The sequence below is a fragment of the Stylophora pistillata genome, chromosome 8 (assembly GCF_964205215.1).
Source record: "Stylophora pistillata chromosome 8, jaStyPist1.2, whole genome shotgun sequence".
Classification (NCBI taxonomy): Eukaryota; Metazoa; Cnidaria; class Anthozoa; order Scleractinia; family Pocilloporidae; genus Stylophora; species Stylophora pistillata.
In genome coordinates, this window is record NC_142526.1 from 4,054,590 (window position 1) to 4,077,204 (window position 22,615).

At 40.1% G+C, this 22,615-nt stretch overlaps 3 protein-coding genes across 5 annotated transcripts; 2 read left to right on the forward strand and 1 right to left on the reverse strand.

Moving 5' to 3' along the window:
- The first annotated feature begins 2,868 nt into the window (after nucleotides 1–2,868).
- On the forward strand, nucleotides 2,869–8,067 carry LOC148724491 (uncharacterized). Its single transcript, XM_088731315.1, has 4 exons — nucleotides 2,869–3,089; nucleotides 3,816–4,072; nucleotides 5,596–5,710; nucleotides 5,820–8,067. Exons 1-4 carry the CDS (start codon nucleotides 3,023–3,025, stop codon nucleotides 6,941–6,943), a joined length of 1,563 nt encoding a protein of 520 aa, XP_088587441.1. The 5' UTR covers nucleotides 2,869–3,022; the 3' UTR covers nucleotides 6,944–8,067.
- Nucleotides 8,068–9,840: 1,773 nt separating this feature from the next.
- LOC148724492 (peroxidasin-like) lies at nucleotides 9,841–11,909 on the forward strand. Its single transcript, XM_088730954.1, has 2 exons — nucleotides 9,841–9,919; nucleotides 10,164–11,909. The coding sequence occupies exons 1-2, from the start codon at nucleotides 9,898–9,900 to the stop codon at nucleotides 11,321–11,323; spliced, it is 1,182 nt and encodes a 393-aa protein (XP_088587080.1). The 5' UTR covers nucleotides 9,841–9,897; the 3' UTR covers nucleotides 11,324–11,909.
- A 1,992-nt stretch (nucleotides 11,910–13,901) lies between these two features.
- Nucleotides 13,902–22,407, reverse strand: LOC148724493 (uncharacterized). 3 transcript variants are annotated; one of them, XM_088731837.1, is made up of 8 exons: nucleotides 22,096–22,407; nucleotides 20,904–21,784; nucleotides 20,454–20,673; nucleotides 18,412–19,751; nucleotides 17,435–17,578; nucleotides 16,718–16,854; nucleotides 15,900–16,062; nucleotides 13,903–15,133 (listed from the first exon to the last, which is right to left on the reverse strand). In XM_088731837.1, exons 1-8 carry the CDS (start codon nucleotides 22,200–22,202, stop codon nucleotides 14,949–14,951), a joined length of 3,177 nt encoding a protein of 1,058 aa, XP_088587963.1. In that variant the 5' UTR covers nucleotides 22,203–22,407; the 3' UTR covers nucleotides 13,903–14,948. The 3 variants fall into 3 exon arrangements, with proteins under 3 accessions (XP_088587961.1, XP_088587963.1, XP_088587962.1); XM_088731836.1 differs by having other exon boundaries at nucleotides 13,905–15,133; nucleotides 20,904–21,572; nucleotides 22,097–22,407; XM_088731835.1 differs by lacking the exon at nucleotides 22,096–22,407 and having other exon boundaries at nucleotides 13,902–15,133; nucleotides 17,435–17,575; nucleotides 20,904–21,882.
- Between the last annotated feature and the right edge of the window lie 208 nt (nucleotides 22,408–22,615).

Below are 22,615 nucleotides of genomic sequence, written 5' to 3' on the forward strand. Positions count from 1 at the left end.
AAATTTCGGGAGCCAAACGAACCATTAAGATCACTGATCAATTTACGTGCGCCTCCGCCAACGTAATCTATTGCATAACTTGCAATTATTGCAAAAAGATATACATCGGCAAAACAAGAAGACGACTAGGTGATCGATTCCGAGAACACCTTCGCGACGTAGAAAGGAATGACAAGGACGCATCAAAACCAGTCCCTAGACACTTTATTCGGTCCGACGAAGGGCTAACGCTCGAAACGTCAGGTTTTATAATCGTAACGGTGGCTAATTTACCATTTCAACTTTGTTGATATATTCAAATGATTTTGCTAGACACTTTAATTTACCTAATCATTCTTAGAAATATATGGCAATCTGCGGTCTTTCCTTACATTTAGGTAGCTCAGAAAGCCGCAAAACTCTTGAACAGAAGTTTATCTTTCAAATCTGCGCTCTTAATCCCACAGGTATCAACGAACGCTCCTCATTCTACTAATTTATTCGTGTTTTTCTCGTCGCCATGTTCCCACCAATAGCGTAACTCCGCTTTCTGCATATAAACCCACACACGACCCACAACTCCTCCATTCACTCTGACGAAGGGCTAATAGAAACTTCAGCTTTTTCACTTGTTACCGTGGCTAATTTACAATTTCGACTCAGTTGATATAACCAAATTACCTTGTTACCACCACGGACGCAGCACCACAGTTTCTTTTGAAACTTTCAGCCCTTAACTATTTACATGACAATCATCAGACCCTCTAACTGGGTCAAACCACGCGGAGCCCGAACGAACAGAGTGATGTTTTATATATTTCAGTTTAGAGGAAGTGTTTGGGAATATCGAAACGTTTCATAGGAGCGGCAGTGTACAACGCTAACAGATAGGGGATCGTTTGTTTTGATGTTAAGTAAGAACTTTTGTTGTAGTTTGATACCTTAAATATAACATAAAGTTTTAGTTTTTATTGTTGCTTTCGAGGAAGGCGATTTAAAAACTAAGGACGATACAGTGTCCATTTAAGTTCCTTTGGTTCTGACTTAAATGTCTAAATATGAGTAAAATATGATTGTTAAGTGTGAATGTACATACGTCGCCACTAAATATGACTCGAGAAGCTAGAGTTGCTCTCGGCTACGCCTCCAGCAACTCTTACGCATCTTTCGTGCTCTCCAAACTTCCCGCGTGCTTCATATCTCGATGAACGCACGCTAACGTATGAACCAATTGTTAAATATTAGGATATATTTTTAGATGTAAATTTATTATAGTATAAAGTAGATAGCAGGTCCACATCAGCAATAGCTTCCATTTATTCAACCTGCTTTACCAAATAAAGGATGTATGTATGTATGCACGTATGTATGTATGTATGTATGTTTGTTTGTAGGGTTTTTCACCCATCAAATGAGTGCGCCCAGGGTACGAAATTGAAATTGAAAATTCCAAAAATGGAATATACTGAAAGTAGAACAGAGTACTTCCCAGGCTCTCTCTTCTCTGCTGAGAGGAGCTAGCCTTGAAACGAGGTTGACAGTGGGCAGGTTTGAGACTGGAGAACAGTGTAAAAAGTTTTGTTTGATGCTACACAGCTAAAAAGCTTCTTTTAATAGGAGAGAGAAGGAATGATAGCTGACAAAAATGTAAACAGAAAATTCTTGTGCTAGAGACCATATGCATTATAGTTTGAGTACAAATATAAAACAAACATCAGAGATAAAGTGCTTTACATTAACGGAAGTAATTTCTGTAAAAGGAATTAAAAAGTTGACACTGGCTAAAAATATATTGTTCTGGACGTTTCGGCTAATACTGTTGCCTTCTTCAGCAAAGATAAAAAATGCAAATGTCCTGAACGGCGTCCTGCTTGGTATAGGTACACGATGCGTGATAAAACGAAATCTCGAACGGATTTTTTAAATGTAACAATAATCTCTAGAAAATTTTTAATGGCTCTAAAAACTCTTAAAGTTGTTGTATCAAAGGTATACAAAAACATTAAGATTTTTTAGAAAAATACATTTTTAGCCAGTGTCAACTTTTTAATTTCTTTAACTACAATTTTTAACATGGCTGGCTACACACCAAATATTTTTTTACCAGAAAAAGAATTCTGTTTTTATTTTCTATAGTGAAAGACCTCCTGGCCAGAAGAAACACTGGAAGACTACATATAGTATGTTTATTTTGTCGTTTCTGGAAGGAATTAATTTTCTCGTATCATTTAGTATTTTGTATTTAATTTTCTCTTTTACCTCGCAGCGATCGGAGTTAAGCTTGGCTAATTGGAGAAACGTTGGATTCGAGATTAGGAAAATCGAGGTTGGAATTGTTTCGGGTCTTCTGGACCATCACATGAACGTTTTTCTGGGTAGTTCAGTTAGGGTTTTGGCAATTTTTTTGAGGCTAACTTTGAGAATGTATTTTAAATTATCTGTTGGCCACAGTGCGAAGGAATTATCTTTGATAGAAAATAGAGATTTTTATTGCTTATCACCGATGATGTTTATTTCAATTTTTTTTCTCAATTTCTCCCTTTTTAAAGCAAAATTATAGGACATCCGCTTAGCTTAAGGCAACTGATGCGTGCTAATATCGCCCATCGCTTGAATTTTCAAATACGTTGTCCTTAGAAAAGATCAAAAATTGTAGAGAACAAAGTCAAGAACTGAAATTCGCATTTCAATTACCAACATTTGTTTCGGGTCGTAAAAACAAGCCGCCCTCAAGCTGTGGGTAATTGGTCTTTTTTTTCCTTTCTTTGATTAGAAATTAGAAATTTCGCGAGCTTTTCAAAACTGGAAACCGCTCAGTCATACTTTAACGCTAATAGGTAAAGGTTTCTTTTCCCTTTAAATATTTGGTCACCTGAGACTGAAGGGAGATTCATTATTCTCTGTTTTCGAGAAAAGTCAATAAAAATAACTGACCCATTTTGAGGAAAAATGGAACAAAGCCATTTTTTACATAGACAGCAGGTGGTGAGATGAATCAGTCAGTTCCGAACAAATCGTTTCAAAAACATAACTTAGAGGGATCATGGAGACGTTTCAAGTTCTGTTCCTATTCAAACTTTTGGGGAGAAATTGCTTGGCGTCGAGTAAAGGTGAGCTTGCGAGTCCAATGCTATGCGCAAATATTTGTAAATGCACCTAATTACAACTATACGTTTTGTTCGTCATTTACGTTTTAATCAAAACTTGATCCTCCTTTTCAATTAGTGGAGACTACACGTTATCTCAGCAAACTGCCTGTATGAGTAACTATTGATGAAAAAAGTCAATTACTTGCATAAGAACTGTTTGCAAAATGATGCAAAACAGTTTGTAGAATGATGAAAAAGAAGCAAGGGAACCTAACCACTTCGAATCGTCGCTTCCTCGTAAACTCAGAGTGATACAGGTTGACTGAAAGATCAACAATGCTGAAGAATTATTGGTCTGACAGGACGATCTGTTCCATTTCAGGGTTATCTATACTCCCAGATCTTAGCTGTTGGGAATGAATAAGCTCGTTCTCTCGAGGAGAACGAGCTTATTTATTATAACCACCTTCTTCATAATCGATAGCCACTCATTTATTACAACCACCCATTAAATTATTTTGGTGAAATTCTGAATTGTCTAAAAAGTGTAAGCCCTGAGAAATCGGCTAAGATGAGTCAGAGCTATGATGTCAATTCGAGAGCCAAAAGTTCTTCATCATTTGCTCGCCGAGCCGACTGAAAAATCTTTTATTGTTCTGCTTAACTTATAATTCATGAGGTAAGCTTGGCACACGCGCACGAGTGGTGCGGTGTCTGACCAATAAGTCTTTATTCATTCATTTTTAGGGCACTGTCGAGAAGTTAAAATGAATCCTTCGATCCACGACTTCTACCTGGAAAATCACGTGTTCAGGAAACTGGAGATAGAATCAGCCAGCGCTTGTGAAGTGAACTGTTATATGGATGCTGATTGTGTCTCGTGCAACCTTAGACAACCACAGTATCCAGACGGAAGGTATCTATGTGAACTGAGTGATTCTACTGACAAAATGCATCCCTTGGATGTCAAATTCGAAGAAGGAGCTGTCTATAAATCATTTCAGGTAAGCCAGGTTGTATGTTCGGTAGTGTATTTACATATCATTAGACAGAATTTTCAGAGCTAAATATACCACAAAATACATGCCATGCCTTATACATGAAGCGTGACGTTTCGTACGATTTCACGTCTTGTCGTGCCACCCAATACCATCCCAGAAGTGTCATGTCACACGATTACAAATAATGTCATGCCATGTCATTTCATGTCACGCTACATTATATCATGTAATACGATATCGCTTAAGGTTGTTCCCTCTGTCCTCTTTTGTCACGCCACATGTTCACGTCACGCCACATTATATCATGTAATACGATATCGCACAAGGTTGTTCCTTCTGTCCTGTTTTATCACGCCACATGTTCATGTCACGCCACATTATATCATGTAATACGATATCCCGTAAGGTTGTTCCTTCTGTCCTCTTTTGTCACGCCACATGTTCATGTCACGCCACATTATATCATCTAATAATATATCGCATAAGCTTGTTCCTTCTGTCCTGTTTTGTCATGCCACATCTTCATGTCACGCCACATTGTATCATGTAATACGATATCGCATAAGGTTGTTCCTTCTGTCCTCTTTTGTCACGCCACATGTTCATGTCACGCCACATTATATCATGTAATAATATATCGCATAAGGTTGTTCCTTCTGTCCTGTTTTGTCATGCCACATGTTCATGTCACGCCACATTATATCATGTAATACGATATCGCATAAGGTTGTTCCTTCTGTCCTCTTTTGTTACGCCACATGTTCATGTCACGCCACATTATATCATGTAATATCATATCGCATAAGGTTGTTCCTTCTCTCCTGTTTTGTCATCTCATCCAATTTCAGATCATGATATCCTTTGCTATATTTCCGTGCGATTCGTGTCATGTGTCATCATCTTATGCCGTTTCATTTTTTCTCGTGTCATTTTTGTCATGTCACGTCACGGTATGTCACTTCTAATTTATTAGATTCGCCGCCAAGCAGGGACACTGCAACAGCTTGCGCCTATCACAGCGGGCCCAGTAAACCCACCCGTCCCACCCCAGGGGAGGACATCTATCACACAGTAATCTCGTGTGTGGGAAATTAACGTCTCCTGCCCCCAACCCTGAAGGACACGGGACCTCCATTTATTCGTCCCTATCCGAGAAGTCTAGAATATCTAACCATTTTTTTATTTTATAGAAAGGTAGCAAATTCTTCTCAAATTCTTTTTAAATTCTCTTCTCACTAACGTCATGTTTTGCTATATTGCTACATCTTGGGTCATGTCATGCAATGCCATATTACTTGATGCACTCCATACATTGTCACCTCGTTCCATTTTGGATATGTCATGTCATGTTATACCATGTCGTCCAAGTCCATGTATAACATATTGTTATGCTTCATCGTGTAAACTCTTTGTGGGTGTAATGTCGAATAACAACAGTTACCAGTAAAAACGGCAAATTAAGGACTATACTTTATCGTTTCGTGCAATCTGAACCAATGCAAATAAAACCTTCCTGTATTTCACAGAACCTTTGTTCAAGTAATCCCTGTCCTGCGGTCCATCGATGTCAAACAGGATTCGGCAGCAAAGGTTATCGCTGTGTTTGCAGCAATGGACTCTTTGGAAGAAACTGTACCGAAGGTATCTTGTATCAAAGGATCCACCTGTGTTTTATCATATTATTCACCTTATTCAGGTTTAATATTCAATGTAATGTGTTTTATTTTTTTTTTAATTGTGAAAATTATAGCACCTCCATCCGTGCAAGTGCTTCCTGATTTTATCGAGACTGAGGAAGGCAAAGAAGTCTTCATGATGTGTAATATTATCAGTACTCCTCCTCCACACTTAGTTAAGTGGAGCAGGTCTCAAGAAAGTCTTCCTTCCCAAAGAAGTATCGTCCGAGGAGTAAATCTAACTTTGGAAAACGTCACCAAACAAGATACTGGCTCATATGTGTGTGCTACAACAAACATCTGGGGTGCAAAGTCATCCTCCACCAAACTTAAAGTCTATTCAGCTCTCAAGTTCATCGTCAAACCCCCGTTGAATGTAACAGTGAAGGCTGATGAGGTTCTTAGCCTTCCGTGTTCCGCTGAAAGCGATCTCACGCCAACGATGTCGTGGATGTATAAGGGGACCGTCTCGCTACCTCCTGATGCAAGAATTGGTTCCTCAAATAACTTGATCATTTCCTCCGCCAATTTCATCCATGGTGGTACCTACACTTGCAGTGCGACTAATTCGCTCAATTTTATTCAAACGAGCGTTACCGTTTATGTCAAGTATCCTGAAACCTGCGCCAAAGTGAAGACAGACATCAGTGACGTGAGTGGCGATTACGTGATTGATCCTGACGGTGTTCTTGGTGAGGATCCATTTCCTGTTTACTGTAACATGACTGACAAAAGAGGTATTGGAGTGACAATTATCAGTCATGACAGTGAGGACAGATTCCACGTTAACGGAAGTGAATCAAATGGTGGCTACCGCCGTGACATTCAGTACTACGACAGCAGCCTCTCCCAAATCAAAGGATTGATAGAAACCTCAAATAGCTGCCAACAGTTCATTAAATATGAATGCCATAATGCTGCAATGCGTCTAGGTCGAATTAGTTGGTGGGTGTCACGTGACGGTGACAAAAAAACCTACTGGGGAGGAGCTACTGAAGGATGTGCATGTAACGTGACTAACACCTGTCCGACTCAAGAATGGCCTTGTAACTGTGACGCCAACGATGATGAATGGCGGGAGGACAGCGGTTTTTTGACCATCAAATCCGACCTTCCTGTTATTCAGTTGAGATTCGGTGACACTGGTGCGATTAACGAGGAAGGATATCACACACTTGGAAAACTGAAATGCTACTGACAAACTTGACACTTGAACTTGATTGTTGAGAAAATAGATTTTCCCTCCGCCATGTTTTATAAGAAAGGGGCTTCGCTGCGCGCGATGTGAGTGAATTGCACAACTCTATGAATTAAGGACTGGAAAATGACAAACTGTTTTGTGAACATTTACAAAGATTATGACTTGTCCCATAAGCAGGGATGATAAATCAATTTAAGCCGTTGTTTTTTCTGATAGCTATACCTACACTGCATAGACACATGCAGTGTAAATATAATTATGGACATCATTAACTTTAATAATTTTTTGGAGAGAGTTCTCTACGGCACAGGTAATATCGCATGTTTATTTACATGTTTAACAAAAACATTTCGTCCTCTATTGCATTTAAATTCACTATATTACGCCCAACATCAAATCAGACTTTGAGCTGTGTTCGAAGTTCCACATTGTTATTCGTGCAATTTCCAATCAAGTTACTTGAAGACTGTAGCAATGGTTTTCTCGACCAAAAAGGGTTTATTTGCTGTAAATAAATGTCTTAATTAACGTTAATCGATGAAAGAAACCGAAGATGGACTTCATTCCAATTTAGCAGCTGTTTTTCACTAAAATTAACATACTGATTTATCTCAAGAAACCTTAAAAATCATTGAGGTGTTAGAATGAAATGTACCGTAATGTTCTCTTAACGGGAAATTACTCATGAATGCTTAGACGTGGTCGGGATATTAGCCCTTTTCGAGCGATGTGTATTTCCCTCGAAAAAGGAAGTTATGAATACTAAAATCATCATAAAGGGAAGCGTCTTGCTGCGACAATGAATGACTACTTCATAAATATTTCACAACTGGTTGAAAGGAGAACTGTCCAGAACTAACACTGTTAACTTTACATTTTGCCATTGCACGCACTGGCATAGAGGCAAATTCACAAAACGAAGAGAAATGAAGTTTTCAATAATGAAATTATCCGTACTGCTTTCATCTTTAATTCTGGCGTGTATCTATGCTGCATTCCAGCAAGGTGAGTAAAGTGGCTTAAAGTCCACGCAAGGATTTAATTTTTTTCGAAACGACTCATTACAAATCTTGTTGGACTTTGTTTATCCGCCTATTATTTACCCTTAGATTCAGGCTGCCTAACGTTCCATCTTAAGCGATGTTCTAAAAAGACCCTTTTACGAGCCAAATTAATAATAATAAAAAATGATGTGTCCTTGAAAACAATCGCAACAAAGTTACAATCGCTTTTCATTTAACGACTTTCAAAAATAGCTCATTTGATTCTAGACCGTTTCAAATGTAACGACAGATTTCCTTGCCTCATCTTTGAGTTTAACTCCTAAAATTTTGGCAACATTATATTAATGTGGTATGAAGCGTAAGGGGAGGGGAGGCAAGGATGAGAATCTGAGATTGCCTACGCTCTCCTCTCCTGCCTTCCCCACCCATGACTCCCTTTTACCGTCCTTTATTGCGAAATGCAGATTAATGATTCACGATTGTTCGTATTTTTGCGTTTCTCCCACGTTTTCCACTCAATTCGTCACTCCTCTCCCCTTTCCATCTCCTCTTCTCCGAGGCTTCCAATTGCAACCCCCTCCCCCTTCACTGATAAAGTTTTCCCTTTGATACAGAAATCTTATGTATGTGGAAATTTTCTCTGGAACACGAGATGAAGCTGATTCAGAAATCGTCATCGCTCGATGCCTATCGAGCAAAGTTGCAATTTTTACTTTTTCTTTTCCACAGTACTTCCTATAACTAAGCATAACATTTAAAAAACTGTGGTATTCTTCATTCATTACTTCATAAAGTTCGACATTTGGAAAATGATATGTAACTCCCATCCGTTCATCCTGTCTGCCTTCGCACATGAGAGGGAGTTTTAAGATTGATTATTATTGTAAGCTCTTCGAGACATTTGCAATCTGTTATCCCATCTTATTTTTTTCTTAGACGAAGATTGAATGAATCCGAGAATCACGGGCTTCTTTCTAATTGGTCACGTGTTCAAGACCGTGGAGACAGAATCAGCCAGTGCCTGCGAAATAAATTGTTACATGGAGAATAATTGTATATCATACAATCTAAAACCTCTTCCCGATGGGACATATTTTTGTGAATTAAGTGATTCCGATGATGTTGCTCATCCATTGAATATGAGATACAGAGAAGGAGCTATTTACAAATCATTTAAGGTGAGTCGACGTTATTCGAGCTCTGGGGTGTAATTCGAGAAATTTCAAAGGAGAGTCCTGAAAAAATTCAAGGCCCAGTTGTTCAAAGTGCGCATAACACCATCCAACGGATGAAATGCTATCCAGCGGAAACGTTCTGACCAAAACCCACCATGCCGTCCCACGGAAAGCAAGTTATTTAGTGGATAGCTTTGTCCAACTTGCGAACAACCGGGGCCAGGCATCGATGGGATTCGAACCCATACCTAATAGCAACTCTATTGCCTTTGTACTGAATTAAGGTCCATACCAAATCCACGTGGCAGGAAATTAATAGATAAAAGCGATAATGTAGTACGTGGATGTGAGGAAAAAAATTGAATGCATTGATACATACGTGGATGCATAGGTGATAAATGCATTGATCCCTACCTGCATCGGTGACGAAAGCACAGTTGACAGACGATTGCCTAGATAACTCGTTTAGCGACTTCCTGGATGTATGAATGCATAGATCCAAGGATGAAGATTGCATCTGAGGCTGAGTGTATGGACAAAATACATGCATGGAATTTAAATGCAAAACTGCATAGATACATTGGTGTCAGTCGTGCATAAATGATTTTTGTATCAAAACCAAACATGCTTTGCTACTGTACCTTAGACCCAACAGTAGTAATTTATGCTTTATTTTACAGAACGTTTGTTTTAAAAGCCTTGCTCAGTGGCCCAGAGTTGTCAAACTGGCTTTCCCCGTAAAGGTTATCGTTGTGTGTGCAGGAATGGGCTGATGGGACAAAACTGTAATGAAGGTAAGTTGATCAACTGATTCGTCTGTTTATTTATTTACAGCAAGTCTCGGCAGAGATGGTTTAGAAGCAAACCAATTAGAACTTTAGTAGTGTACTGTACATCTTACGCTGTTGCTGAACAGTGAAAAACAGCAGTAATGCCGGTAAAATTGAACAGAATAAATCATTTGCATTGAAGCAATAGATGATTATTTTAGTTTCCGACTTTGCCATCATTTTTGAGACATGCTGTTGTTGATTCTAGGACTTCCATCAGTACAAGTTAGTCTTGATAGAATCGAAACTGTGGAGGGTAGAAATGTTTCCATGACTTGTAACGCGACTGGTAATCCGTTCCCACACTCAGTTACATGGAGAAAGGCTCAAGGACTGCTGCCTACATCGAGAAGCTTCGTAAATGGAGGAAGTCTAACCCTGTCGAACGTCTCTACACAAGACAGTGGTTCCTATCTGTGTGTTGCCACAAACATTCGGGGCAGCAAATCATCTGCACTCAACCTCCAAGTGTATTCAACTCTCAAATTCACCATCAAGCCGCCGTCGAATGCAACAGTGAAGGCCGATGAAGGTCTCACGCTGCCTTGTTCTGCCTTTAGCGACCTGACACCAACGATGTCGTGGGTATTTAATGGCACCTCGTCATTACCCCCAGGCGTAGTTATTGATTCCTCCAATAACTTGATAGTTTCATCTGCTAACTTCACCCATAATGGTACCTACACTTGCCATGCGTCTAATGCATTCAGCTCAATTCAAACAAATGTCATTATTTATGTCAAGTACCCCGAAACCTGCACCAAAGTAAAGGTCAACATGAGCGACGTCAGTGGTGATCACTTCATTGATCCTGACGGTATTCTTGGCGAGGATCCATTTCCTGTTTTCTGTAACATGATTGACAAAGGTGGTGTTGGAGTGACAGTTGTCAGTCATGACAGCGAGAACAGGACACATGTAGATGGTTTTGAGCCGGTTGGTTCATATTCCCTCGACATCGATTACAACCCCGTCAGCATTTCTCAATTGAAGGTTCTAACAGAACTTTCCACCAACTGTCAACAGTTCATCAAATACGAGTGCCTGGACTCTAGGATTAGAAGGAATGAATATGCATGGTGGGTTTCACGTGACGGTGAAGAAATGACCTACTTTGATGGGGCCAGTCCAGTATATGATGGCTGCGCCTGTGGAAAGAACGGCTCGTGTGTTAACCTATCGTGGGTCTGTAACTGCGATGATAATAAACAGACTTGGCGGATGGCCAGCGGTCTTCTAACAAACAAGTCCCATCTTCCCGTCATTCAGTTGAGATTTGGCGATACGGGAAGCTATTATGACCACGGTTTCCGTCCCGAAGAAGGATACCACACCTTGGGAAAATTAGAGTGCTATGGAATGAACTGAGCAGTAAACTGTCGTCATGCGGAAACGCAAGGGACGAAAAAATTGCTGATACTTCGCCGACGAGTCGTTCTCGTCAAATTCTCAGATCATTTCGCACACGTCTCAGGTCAGTTCGTTGACGTCTCATAGTTCGTTTAACAAACGTTTCAGGTCATTCACAAACGTCTCGTCTTTGTTTTGTCTTCTTTGTACAAATAAGTGACAAATAAAATGCTGTACAGTTAACAGACGGTACAAGGTTGGATGTTGTCCTTGAGTAGCATAGTGTTATGAAGCCAGAATTGTAAATCAAATGAAGCCAGGTATGCTACGATCATTTAGTTTTCCGAGCTTTCGCCGATCTACGGTATCATCAGGGAGGAGCTTTCTGAACTCAAATATCCTTAATTCTAACTGTAGTATTTACCCTGACTATATTTATTTCCTGCATAGACCTATTTCTACTGCATTTACATACCTGTCACGTTTCTGTCCTATTGTCCGCTGAACCTCTACCATCTAGCCTAACACCTCCGCCTGATATACTCTTCACTTCAAAGATTCCATCTACATTCCCTGATGATGCCGCAGATCGGCGAAAGCTCGGAAAACTAAATTATCTAATAGCATACCTGGCCTCAATCGACTGACACGTCTGACTTTATACGGTACAACATTAGTGCTTATCCTGCACTGCCTGTTTTTTTATATGGGAACTCTTCGACTGCACGTTGTACGTGAGGCCTAGATTGTCCATAAGTTTCCTTTTCCCTCTTCATCTTTTTATACGATCCATTAAGATTCCTGATCACTTCACATGTACCTCCGCTAATGTCATCTACTGTATAACTTGCACTTTTTGCCAAAAGGTATACATTGGCAAAACAAGAAGACGACTAGGTAAACGATTCCGAGAAAACTTTCGTGATGTAGAAAGGAGTGACAAGGACGCATCAAAACCAGTCGCTAGACACTTCAATCTTCATATTCATTCTGGTCGATATATGGCAGTCTGCGGCCTTTCCTTACATTAAGGCAGCTCGGAAAGCTGCATAACTCTTTAACAAAAGTTTCTCTTTTGAATCGGTACTCTTAATGCCATAGCTATCAACGATACCTATGGAAGTATTCCACTGATTTATTCTTGTTTTCCTCGTAACCATGTTCCCACCTATAGCGTAGCGTAGCTCCACTTTCTGCATGTAAACACACATAATCCACAATTCCACCATTCGTCCTAACGAAAGGGCCAATACTCGAAACGTCAGCTTTCAAACCCTTCACGGTGGCCAATTTACAATATCAACTCAGTTGATAAAATCAATTTACGCTGTTACCTCCACCGGCGCAGTATCACAGTTTCTTTAGAAACTACCCCTTTTATAAACTTTCAGTTTGTATTGAAACAGCCTAACTCCGTTAAGACTCTAGTACTTTAGCCAAAGGACCTATATGAGACGTCAGCGAAATGCTCCGAGACGTTTGCGAACTGTTCGTTAATATAACGAAACTACTCGTAGACGAAACGACCGTTTCCCAGCGGACGACTGGGATGGACATTACAACGGTTTTTAAAATTCCCAATCACAATTCGGAGTGCACATCAATATAAATTCAGAGAAGGTTTTTTTTCCAATAGATAACTACTGTTTGACGGAAGTATAAATGAGTGATTAATGATAATAATTCTACTTATTTTGCGTAGAAATTGTGAGCGCAATGCAGATCATCGGGAGAAACAAACACAATATAGTTCCGAATTCTGATTCAAGTTAGCGTCATTTACTTAACTCCTTGTTATTACTTATTTTCCTGTTTTCTTTTTTTTTTATGTTCAAGTTATCTTGTAAAAGTGGATTTATATGCACAAGAGAATATACTCTTGATATGCACCGGTGTGCGATACGCAAGTGTCACTCGTATCAAAACTTTCTGTTCATTGTAGGCTACCCTTCGAGACTAGCCATTCAGGCTGTATGCGGCTCAGCCTGTACATATTAACCCTTTGAACGTTAGAAATGTCTAGCAGCTAATTTCTGCTTACGGTTTCAACCCTGACTCACATATGAAGGCCACGAGAATAACGAAAATAACAACCTACTTAAGAATCTCTTCATTTTGCAACAAACTCTCCTTTCCAGTACCAGAGGAAATGAGTCGATAACAGTATGGAGAATATGCATACCGATGTTACGGTGTAAAATGCTCCCCTAAACTGTACTGTACTGTTCATATTATTACCTTAAGTGGAGCCGGGGTAACAAGAATTCCTCAGTTTTCCTATTGCTTTGCCGTTCGTGTAAAATTATTTGGGTTAGGAATAGACCAAAAAGAAATTAATTACTCCCATCTCCCCCTCTTTCCCGAAAAAAAAAGGCCTCCACCCGTAAATCTTCGTTATGCAAAGAGAGATCTGGTTTTGGAAGTACCTGACGATCAGACCCAGACAGACGGAGCTCGGTCTTTCTCCGTAGCTGTACCAACTCTTTGAAGTTACTTGCCATTAAACATGAAAGTGCAAAAGCTTTTTTTTTATCAAGAAACTCGAAACATTTTTACTTACTCAGTTATTAAGTTTATTGTATTGTTTTTTTTCAGAAGTTATATATTTCTTTATTTCTTTCATTTGAAAAGTGCGCTGAAATTATGTACCTGTGCCCCAAAAGAAGTTTTTACTATAATAATTATTATTGTTATTATCACTATTATTTTTTATCATTACACGCCTTTTTTTTTTATCATTACACGCGTCCCCCGCAACAAGCAGGTGAAATTCCCGTTAGGGTGCCACTGCCCTTCAAGGATCTGTGATCAGCAAACAAACTACGCGAACAACTTAGTGATCCTAGCCGGAAGATAAATACCGAAGTACATTCTGTCTTTACAAGGCGCAAGATCAAAGATGAGCTCAAAGCTAAGGAACTTAAACCTCCAATTGTCGACTAGGAAAACGTTGTATATCTCTTTAAGTGTGATCTGTGCGATACAGATTATGTCGACTTTACAAGCCGACACCTACATCAACGTGTGGAGGAGCATAAACGGTCGGTACTCGGCAACCAGTTAAGAGAACATGGAATCGAACCATGTGAAATCGCATAGAACTTTAGGGTCCTGAGGAAATGCTCAAACAAGTTCGACTGTTTGTTTTTCGAAATGCTTTTTATTCGGGACCTTAAGCCAAAATTGAACAAACAGAGCGATTCTATTTGCGCGAAGCTGTTTGCTTAACACTTCATATTAATTAATTTTCATCCTTTTCACCGCTTATCTACACTTCGTTTTTGCACTTTGTTATTAGTTATTAGCTTTATTGTTTATATGTAAATACTTGGTTTTTACCTTCATTCTATTGTTTCAGAAATCGTATATATGCGGAAATTTACTCATGAACTCTAACTTGGAAATGATCGTGGAGCGGTCGAAACGTCGTTCATATTTTTTATCTCTCGTTTTTATCATTAAATTATTATCATTATTACCAGTACGAATACCAATTCGAACTTTACGCGCCCTCAATTGAGCACATTTTAGTTCTGCTTGTCACTTTAAGTTAGGTGCATCTGACTAGACACTCCCGACACTAAAGGCTGCAGTATCCATCTACTTGTTGTTTAATTTGTGAATTTGTTTCTTTGCTTTTTTTTTAGATGTAAGTATCTCGTTTATCTTGATAATCACAAGTTACATTGGCAGTGGACTGCAGAGTACAGTTGGAATGCACCTGGTCTCGGTTCAATGCAGGTGGTTTCTTTGTCGATTTGTTCAGTTTAACTCTGCACAACACTAGAGCTCTTCCACTCACAGCGAATGCCAGAAAAATAAATAACCCTAGTAATTAAGAAAAGGAGCAAAATTCAGGAAATGTAGGGGGATGACGGGTAAACCGTGCTTATTTTATAAAACACCGACCGAACTTCTTTACACCTTAGCTACTGTTCCTCCATTTAATTTTTTGTTAAGTTCAAGGGCTCTGGCTCCTGAGAATGATATACCCTTAATGTATGGTCCCGAGGGAAACAGTTAGTTTTGTTTTTCCGGGAGTCCTGATTTTTCCCTCAACTTCGTTTCGGGAAACATCACGACTCAAGGAAAGACAAAACTAACCAGTTTCCCGCGGGACCATACATTAAGTGCTTTGTTATATATTTAGACTTTCCCTTAAACAATCATATGGCAAAAGCATGCGGTTATATTCGGTGCGCGGGCAACAACTGCGCAATTGTATCCCGATCGGGATACATTTGACTTGGACTAGATCAGGGGCACGTGACCGAGAATCAATCATTCACAGTGCTCGTTTTTTTTAGTGAAATTCTCGGCATATAGCAATGTGATGTACCTCAAAAAATGCTTAGATGTTTCGGTAAGAAAAGCATGAACTCCGTATGAATGTCTACGTACACGAGTAAACTTCGTGGCACAGAATTGTCACAAATATAACTAAAAAATATTTACTAAAGTGAAGATGAATAGAGATGGAAATCTACCAAGCCGCGAAACGGCAATGGAAAATATCCATCTTTTTCAACGACACTGAGATCGATACCAAGAGGAGAGACAGAAGAAGTAAATACAATAGTAAAAGAAAACCTGCCTTGAAGACTGTTCATAATCACATACGGGTACCATAGGAACGACAATGCCTTCACATTCGCAACAATTCCAAGAATCCAAGTCAAGCCCACAACTGACACCATTTTGACGCAAATTACAGCCACACTGTTGCTTTGTCGCTGATTGGTGATTTGTTGAGTTTCCTTTAAGAGAATAATAAATAAATATAGAGAGCATATTTCAAAGTGATCCTAGCTAGATTGCTCTAGTTTTGCTTTACTTCGCTCTGGGACTGGTTATCACCATCTCAACCAATCAAATGATTGGTCGCTGGGATTTATTTGGTTTTGGGTTTCGACACTTCTTTGAAAACTGTCCTAACAAAGAAAAACATTTACAACAAGTTACATTATTCACTAATTACCACTTAGTTTTCCAGCTGTTCGTTATATCAATAAAGAAATACATCATGCATTTCCTGAACACTAAGAAAGAGTAGTATTTCCCATTGATGGTTATTTTGACCTGGCAACTTTTGAGAGTGAGAAGCATCTATTTTCTCCTCACAGGGTCACCACTAAATCAAATATTAAGGTCAGGAGAATAAAGGAAATGATCATCAACAAAAGAAGCTGTTGACTATAACAGAAATTCTGTCCATCAGTACCGTAGGACTGAATCCAACGAGTATCACCTGGCTCCTTAGCGCCTCGTGTGAGAAAAAAAAATTACTTAATATCTCTTTGGTACCGAAAATATGCATACTGATATCGGTTAAATCTTTCAGTAAACTTAACTTCTTCTACTAAAGGGTAAAACGTGGTTAAAAGAAAAAACGTCGATCAAATCTGCATATACCTTTCGTGTTTTGACGATGCGACTCACAGTGTGTCCGAGTGCCAATAGGTTGAAGAGCAGGACTAGGGCGACAGGCACAACAAACGAATAAAGCTTGGCCAGCGGCTGAGATATAAAACATTCCTCTTTACTTTGTCCTATTGTGAATATAAGAAAATCACAAATTCTTAATACAAAAAGGTTATCAGTAAGAGAGGAAAATGATATTTTGAGACCGCACATAATATACCGCCAAAGTGAGATGTTGGAGGATTTTGATTTGGACACAATGAAATTTTACCTGTTCTCCCAATAAGGCTCTTTAATATTCTTTTGACTTCCCTTCCCTGCCCTCCCCCCCCCCCCACACCCTCGTTGGTAGTTAATTAGCAGTCAGTTTTCTATAGTCCCACCCTTCATACTATGTTAGCAACTGCTGTTCCCCTTCCAAAGAAGACCATGTGATCCCACAAAAGTCCTTCGTGTCACCACCCAAGCGAAAAAAAGTTCAAATGATTGGTCCCTCATATGGGTATGGAAATGTACTCCCTAACCAAAAGCAATAAACTAGAGCTTTAACAAAGGTCAATTTTTCTGCACCCTCAATGCTTTAGAAATGCAAGGAACTCGCCAATAACTAATTTTATAAACATTCCCTACCTACAAAGAATCAACGAAAGCTCCGATGATGGTTTATTCCTCAATGGCATCAATAATTTAGCAATGCAAAAAACTCACCATATCCGATAGCTCCTCTTTGTATATGATCAATTACGACACATGTGACAACAATCACAGCCGGAACTCCCCAGGCATACACACAGTACACCGTAAGACGTTTCTTGTCGCCATCATGTAGATTCGCTGCAACTCCCGATCCTTCTTTTGAAATAATGATAAGCGCGTTAGGACCAACTTAGGTTATGGTATTAACTTAGTGATTTAGTAGAGGGCTGAATCGGGAGGTTACTGAGCTATAGAACTCATCAGGTCTTCAGCGAAGTACGGACCTCGCTTGCTACGGACCTCTCTCTCTCTCTCTCCCTCTCCCTTTGGCTGCCATGGGGCAGAAATCTGTCTTTCAAACATCTCGAGGAATTGGGACTGAGTAAAGCCTATTCATAAGAGTTAACTTTGGGGGGAACACTACCTCTTGAAGAGCTTACCAAGATTCTCTCCCATGAAGCTATTGCAAGCATTGCAAGGGTTACTCGAAGGGATGATAGACCATCGCAATATACCTAAACCGTTACCCTCACACCCACCCCACCCTGGAATTTCGTCACTGTTGCATTACCCGCTCCTGGCTGGAGGGGGTGATGCAACAGTCAAGCATCTTGTCTAAGCACCTCGAGGAATTGGGACTGAGTAAAGTCTATTCATAAGAGTAAACTTTGGGGAGAACACTACCTCTTGAAGGGCTTACCAAGATTCTCTCCCATGAGGCAATTGCAAGCATTGCAAGGGTTACTCGAAGGGATGATAGACCATCGCAATATACCTAAACCGTTACCCTCACACCCACCCCACCCTGGAATTTCGTCACAGTTGCATTACCCGCTCCTGGCTGGAGGGGGTGATGCAACAGTGAAGCATGTTGTCCAAGCACCTCTCATTTTCAACACATCTTCGTAATGCAAGCGATAAACATATACTAGGTTCGTACCCTTTTTCAGAAAATAATTTCAAGGACTCTTTCAGGAAAATGAACTTACTTAACGGAGCAAAAATCCGATGCACATCATAAGCCATTACGCTCATCCAAGTAAAAGAAGAGAGAACAAAGAAATGGAGTAGAACTGCAACTGACAGACACGTCTCGGGATCTTTAATCTCTCCTCCCGCAAAGAAACAACTCTGATACAGCAGAAGAGAAATGGCCAAGTTTATAATGATTTTCCCCGGTAGGTTGCGGAGCTCAGTAAACATGATGTATGTCAAAAGCAGAAGAATTAGAGAGACCATCGACAGTATGGATCCAATAAAAGTGAAAAGCTGCAGTGATGCTGGCGTGGCTCTAGTGATCTCAGTCCACTGATAATCGCGCTTCAAATCTCTACCAGTAAAGTTCCTCGAAAGATTTACACATAACAGTAGTTTATCGTCAATAAATTTGTAGGTGTTGTTATTGTAAGTCTTCCTGTGATGACTCGAATAGATGGATCCGTTGGGAAGCTGCGTGAAATCCGTTTTGTTAAACGCCACAATAGTACAGTTTGGATTCCAAAAGTCTGAGCTATTGCGCTTATCAAGCTGACGGTCGCCATAATCTTCAAGTGAGACAACTTTTTTGCAGCTTGCAGCGTAAGGATCATACAATTCATCACCAGAACAAACTACGGTACGTTCAATCCGTTGAAACACGCCCTCTTTTATCTCATCTACCCGAATCTTGCATTTCGACGTGGAAGTAAAATCAAACAAAATGGTCAATGGTGGAAGATTCGGAGCACTCCCAGATTCACATTCATTTTCGAGATCAACAGGTTTGAAGCCATTACACAATGCGCATTGTGGGTTTCGAAAACGTAGTATTCCTGCCGAATTAAAACACACTGGAAAAGCGTACCGCAGGCACTCCATTTGGCAGTGAGATTGGTTTTTTTGTTTACTCACTACTTGACAATCTTGAAACCGAGGAATGCATCGTTTCAATGAGCTTTGCTGGAAATCTTGCGGTGATATGTCCAACGAACAGTTGTTTAGCAAAGTGTTCACATTAGCTGAAATATTCGATGCGGTAAAGTTGAACCATGAAGAGCAGACAAAACTAAGCCTCCAGTAAGTCGTGTTTAGAGCTCCATTACATCTTGCACAAAATATGTTTTTATACGTTTTGAGATTGTCTTCGTCGAAAACCGGCAAACTTGTCAGGAGTTCACTTTGATCTTCCTTCTCACATTTTTTTCGCGTTTCGTTTTCTTCCCATTTTCGAGGACATGTACTCCAGACAGCGTAACCGTTGTAAATGGGCCAAAGTAGGTTGTCTTTTAAAGCGAAGCAGGTTTCAGTTGCACTTAAAGTGCTTCTTTCGGGATTCACTTGCGCACGACAACTATGAAGGAAACCATGACATAAATTAGAGAACTTAAAATTCTGACATCACATTAAAAAATTATCAAAAACTGCATGCGTGGTGCCTTTCAATAGAATGTCATAATACCATAAACAAAGTCATCACAGCGCTCAATCACAGAGAGAAGAAACCACAAAGACCCGACAAAAGTTAAAAATAAAAGACAAAAGTTAATTCAAGAAATTGTCTGTGGCGCGGGAAAACATAGTTATGAGCAGGTCGTGGATAGGTTTGGATTTACACCTTATTGACTGTGGAGGTGGTGTAAGTATTCAAGATCATTCGATCAAAAGTGCATCATTCATGCAATTTTGTGCTGAAGGAAGTCGTCTATGGCTAAATCCAGTCGATATTTTCATGTCAATATGGTTGATCAAATCGTTCAATAAATGAAATGTGAGCAGGATAAAAATTTCATGTAAGGTTTACTTGCACGGTACATGAATGTGGTGATTGCACTTTTACAACGTACACGTCTAGTAAAACTCTCTTTTTCGTTCAATGTGACTTGAAATGATTCAGTCAGTAGGAAGGAAATCATAATCAGTAGTCATTTATTTACTACCGTAAACAGTGCACACCTTAAAGCAGCCACTGTGACTTACCTTTTTTTGCACTGCGACCTAGTGTCATACAACACACATACAAATCAACGAACAATAAAAAAGGAAGAAACCTTACATTACATCGAAGTCGTAGCAGCAGTCACCAAAGCTATCACAAAGCTTGTCACAGTAGCATAGGGGTAAAAACCTACTAAATACGGGTATAGAAACATTTTCCAATCTGTCGTCGTTGCCACAGCGATTTTTGCAGGTAAATCTCTTATATTTATCATAGCTTCGGAAACATCGGTGTATAAATCGCCGAACACTCTCAATCCATTTTGGATCTATGGAGGCTAAGGATGTAAACAAACAAACAATATATTTTTAACTCGTTTTGTAATATACGTTGAACATTTGAGGAAATTAATAAAAACTTCACTCCAAATTCATGGCCACAGATTACTGTCAAGGCATTCTGGAAGGTCCCAAATTTCCTCTTGAATATTACACGTACATAATGTGCTTAAGCAAATGCATAAAAGACTATAGTCTTTCCTGAGTGAGACTTGAATTTTTGCCTTACCATTGGTTGAGATTTCATCTGGACTGCAAATGAGGCGTAAAGAATTAAGGATGAAGTAGTCAGGGGCAGGTACAGTGGGAGAAACAACTAAAGTGGGTAAGGTACCAACGGTCAGATTCCCGCTCGATGAAGTTGGAGATTCAGAAGATAGTGGAGTCGTCGGTACGGACGTTGATAGTAACTGCTGTAGTGGTGATTGTGGCTGTGATGTTGGCAGTTGTGGTGGCGGCCGTGGAAGTGGTGGTTGGGGAGGTAGTGGTCGAGGACGTGGTAGTAGGGTAGGTGCACGCGGTGTTTGGGTGGGATTCCCACCTGGTGGCGAAGGTGGACGACCAATTGAGCAAGAAGATGGTGGGGACGGAGGATTCTCGCCAGACGGCAATGAAGGAGGTGAAGGTAGGTGGTCATCGGCTGAAAGGCCTCGAGATGGAGGCCCACCGCCAGCCAGTGGCTCCCCATCTGGAGGTGGCAATGGTAGTAACGGCGGATTCCCATCAGATGAAGGTGGGGGAGGTAAAGGTGTTACAGGTGGATCCTCACCAGCTGAAAGAGATGATGGAGATGGAGGTCCACCGACAGCCAACGACTGCCCATCCGGAGAAGGTAATGGTGGTTGCGGAGGATTCCCACCAGGTGACGGTGAAGGAATTGAAGGTAGGTGGCCATCGGCTGGAAGAGATGGTGGGGAAGGAGGATCCCCAACAGACGACAATGAGGGAGATGAAGGCAGACGAGATAGAGACCCTCCGTCAACTAAAGATACTGGAGGAGAATGTGACGAACCCTCTGGAGAAGATGATAGGGACGTAGGATTCCTGCCAGCCGAAGGTGAAGGAAGTAGAGGCGGATGGGCTGAAACAAATGGGGATAAAGAGCCACTGTGCATGCTTGCCAGAGATGAAAACTTACAGTGACAAGTTTTGCACTTTCAAGTCAAAATAAAATAAGGAATCTAAAACGGTCGAAAGAGGCCCGTGATTAGTTAAGAGACAAACCGAAAAAAATCAAAACTTTGGAAAAATTTCACTTCAGTTTTGACAAAAATCTCACCTTACCAGAGGGCGTAAGTCGATATCTTGAAATGGTCTGCTTTCAAAATTTTTACATACCTTTCACAAACACTCCATAACTGCATCTGATAAAGCAGGATTGTTAATTAAAATGATAAGATTATGTTATGTAGCCTGGATTACCTGAGACGCTGCTTTGAGCGCTTTCGACTTCATCGTGAAAAAGGACTGTTGCGTAGAATGCCACAAACAAAGCTGTCATTGAACGATGTCGAAGAACTAGAAGCATCTTTTTCACACACCTCAAAATTAATTGAGAAACGGTTTGAACAAGATAGATTGCGTATAAGGCTATGTAGAGAATCCTCGAAGCTGAGTTTTATCGAGGAAAATCGTTACGCTTTCTATCAAAATCATTATCCTTTGACAACACGTTAGTCGGTGCCCTCATTCGAACTTGAAAGCAAACCTTATGAGCGTTGTTCTGATGTTTACACTAGGATGTGTCTTAGGAAAAGAAAGCAAACAAAATATCAAATGTTATTCACCTTCTTGTCCCAAATGTCCTGTAGTGTTTGGTATCGTTTTACCGGTTTTCATTAAATTTAAGTTTAGCGTCGATGAGTTTCCGATAATTATTGTGATTGTTAAGAGTCTTTTTTTTTTAATTTTTAAGCAATTCTCGATAAATCGGCGTACACT

Bases quoted from the DNA above. Each gene is read 5' to 3' on its own strand.
- LOC148724491 (XM_088731315.1), top strand. From the start codon at position 3,023: ATGGAGACGTTTCAAGTTCTGTTCCTATTCAAACTTTTGGGGAGAAAT. The intron at 3,090-3,815 runs GTGAGCTTGCGA...ATTCATTTTTAG, and splicing joins TTGCTTGGCGTCGAGTAAAG to GGCACTGTCGAGAAGTTAAA. The intron at 5,711-5,819 runs GTATCTTGTATC...TGAAAATTATAG, and splicing joins TGGAAGAAACTGTACCGAAG to CACCTCCATCCGTGCAAGTG.
- LOC148724492 (XM_088730954.1), top strand. From the start codon at position 9,898: ATGGGACAAAACTGTAATGAAG. The intron at 9,920-10,163 runs GTAAGTTGATCA...TGTTGATTCTAG, and splicing joins GGGACAAAACTGTAATGAAG to GACTTCCATCAGTACAAGTT.
- LOC148724493 (XM_088731837.1), bottom strand. From the start codon at position 22,202: ATGCTTCTAGTTCTTCGACATCGTTCAATGACAGCTTTGTTTGTGGCA. The intron at 17,579-18,411 runs GTAAGTTCATTT...TTATTTCAAAAG, and splicing joins TCGGATTTTTGCTCCGTTAA to AAGGATCGGGAGTTGCAGCG. The intron at 16,063-16,717 runs GTATATGCAGAT...ATTCTCTTAAAG, and splicing joins GCATCGTCAAAACACGAAAG to GAAACTCAACAAATCACCAA.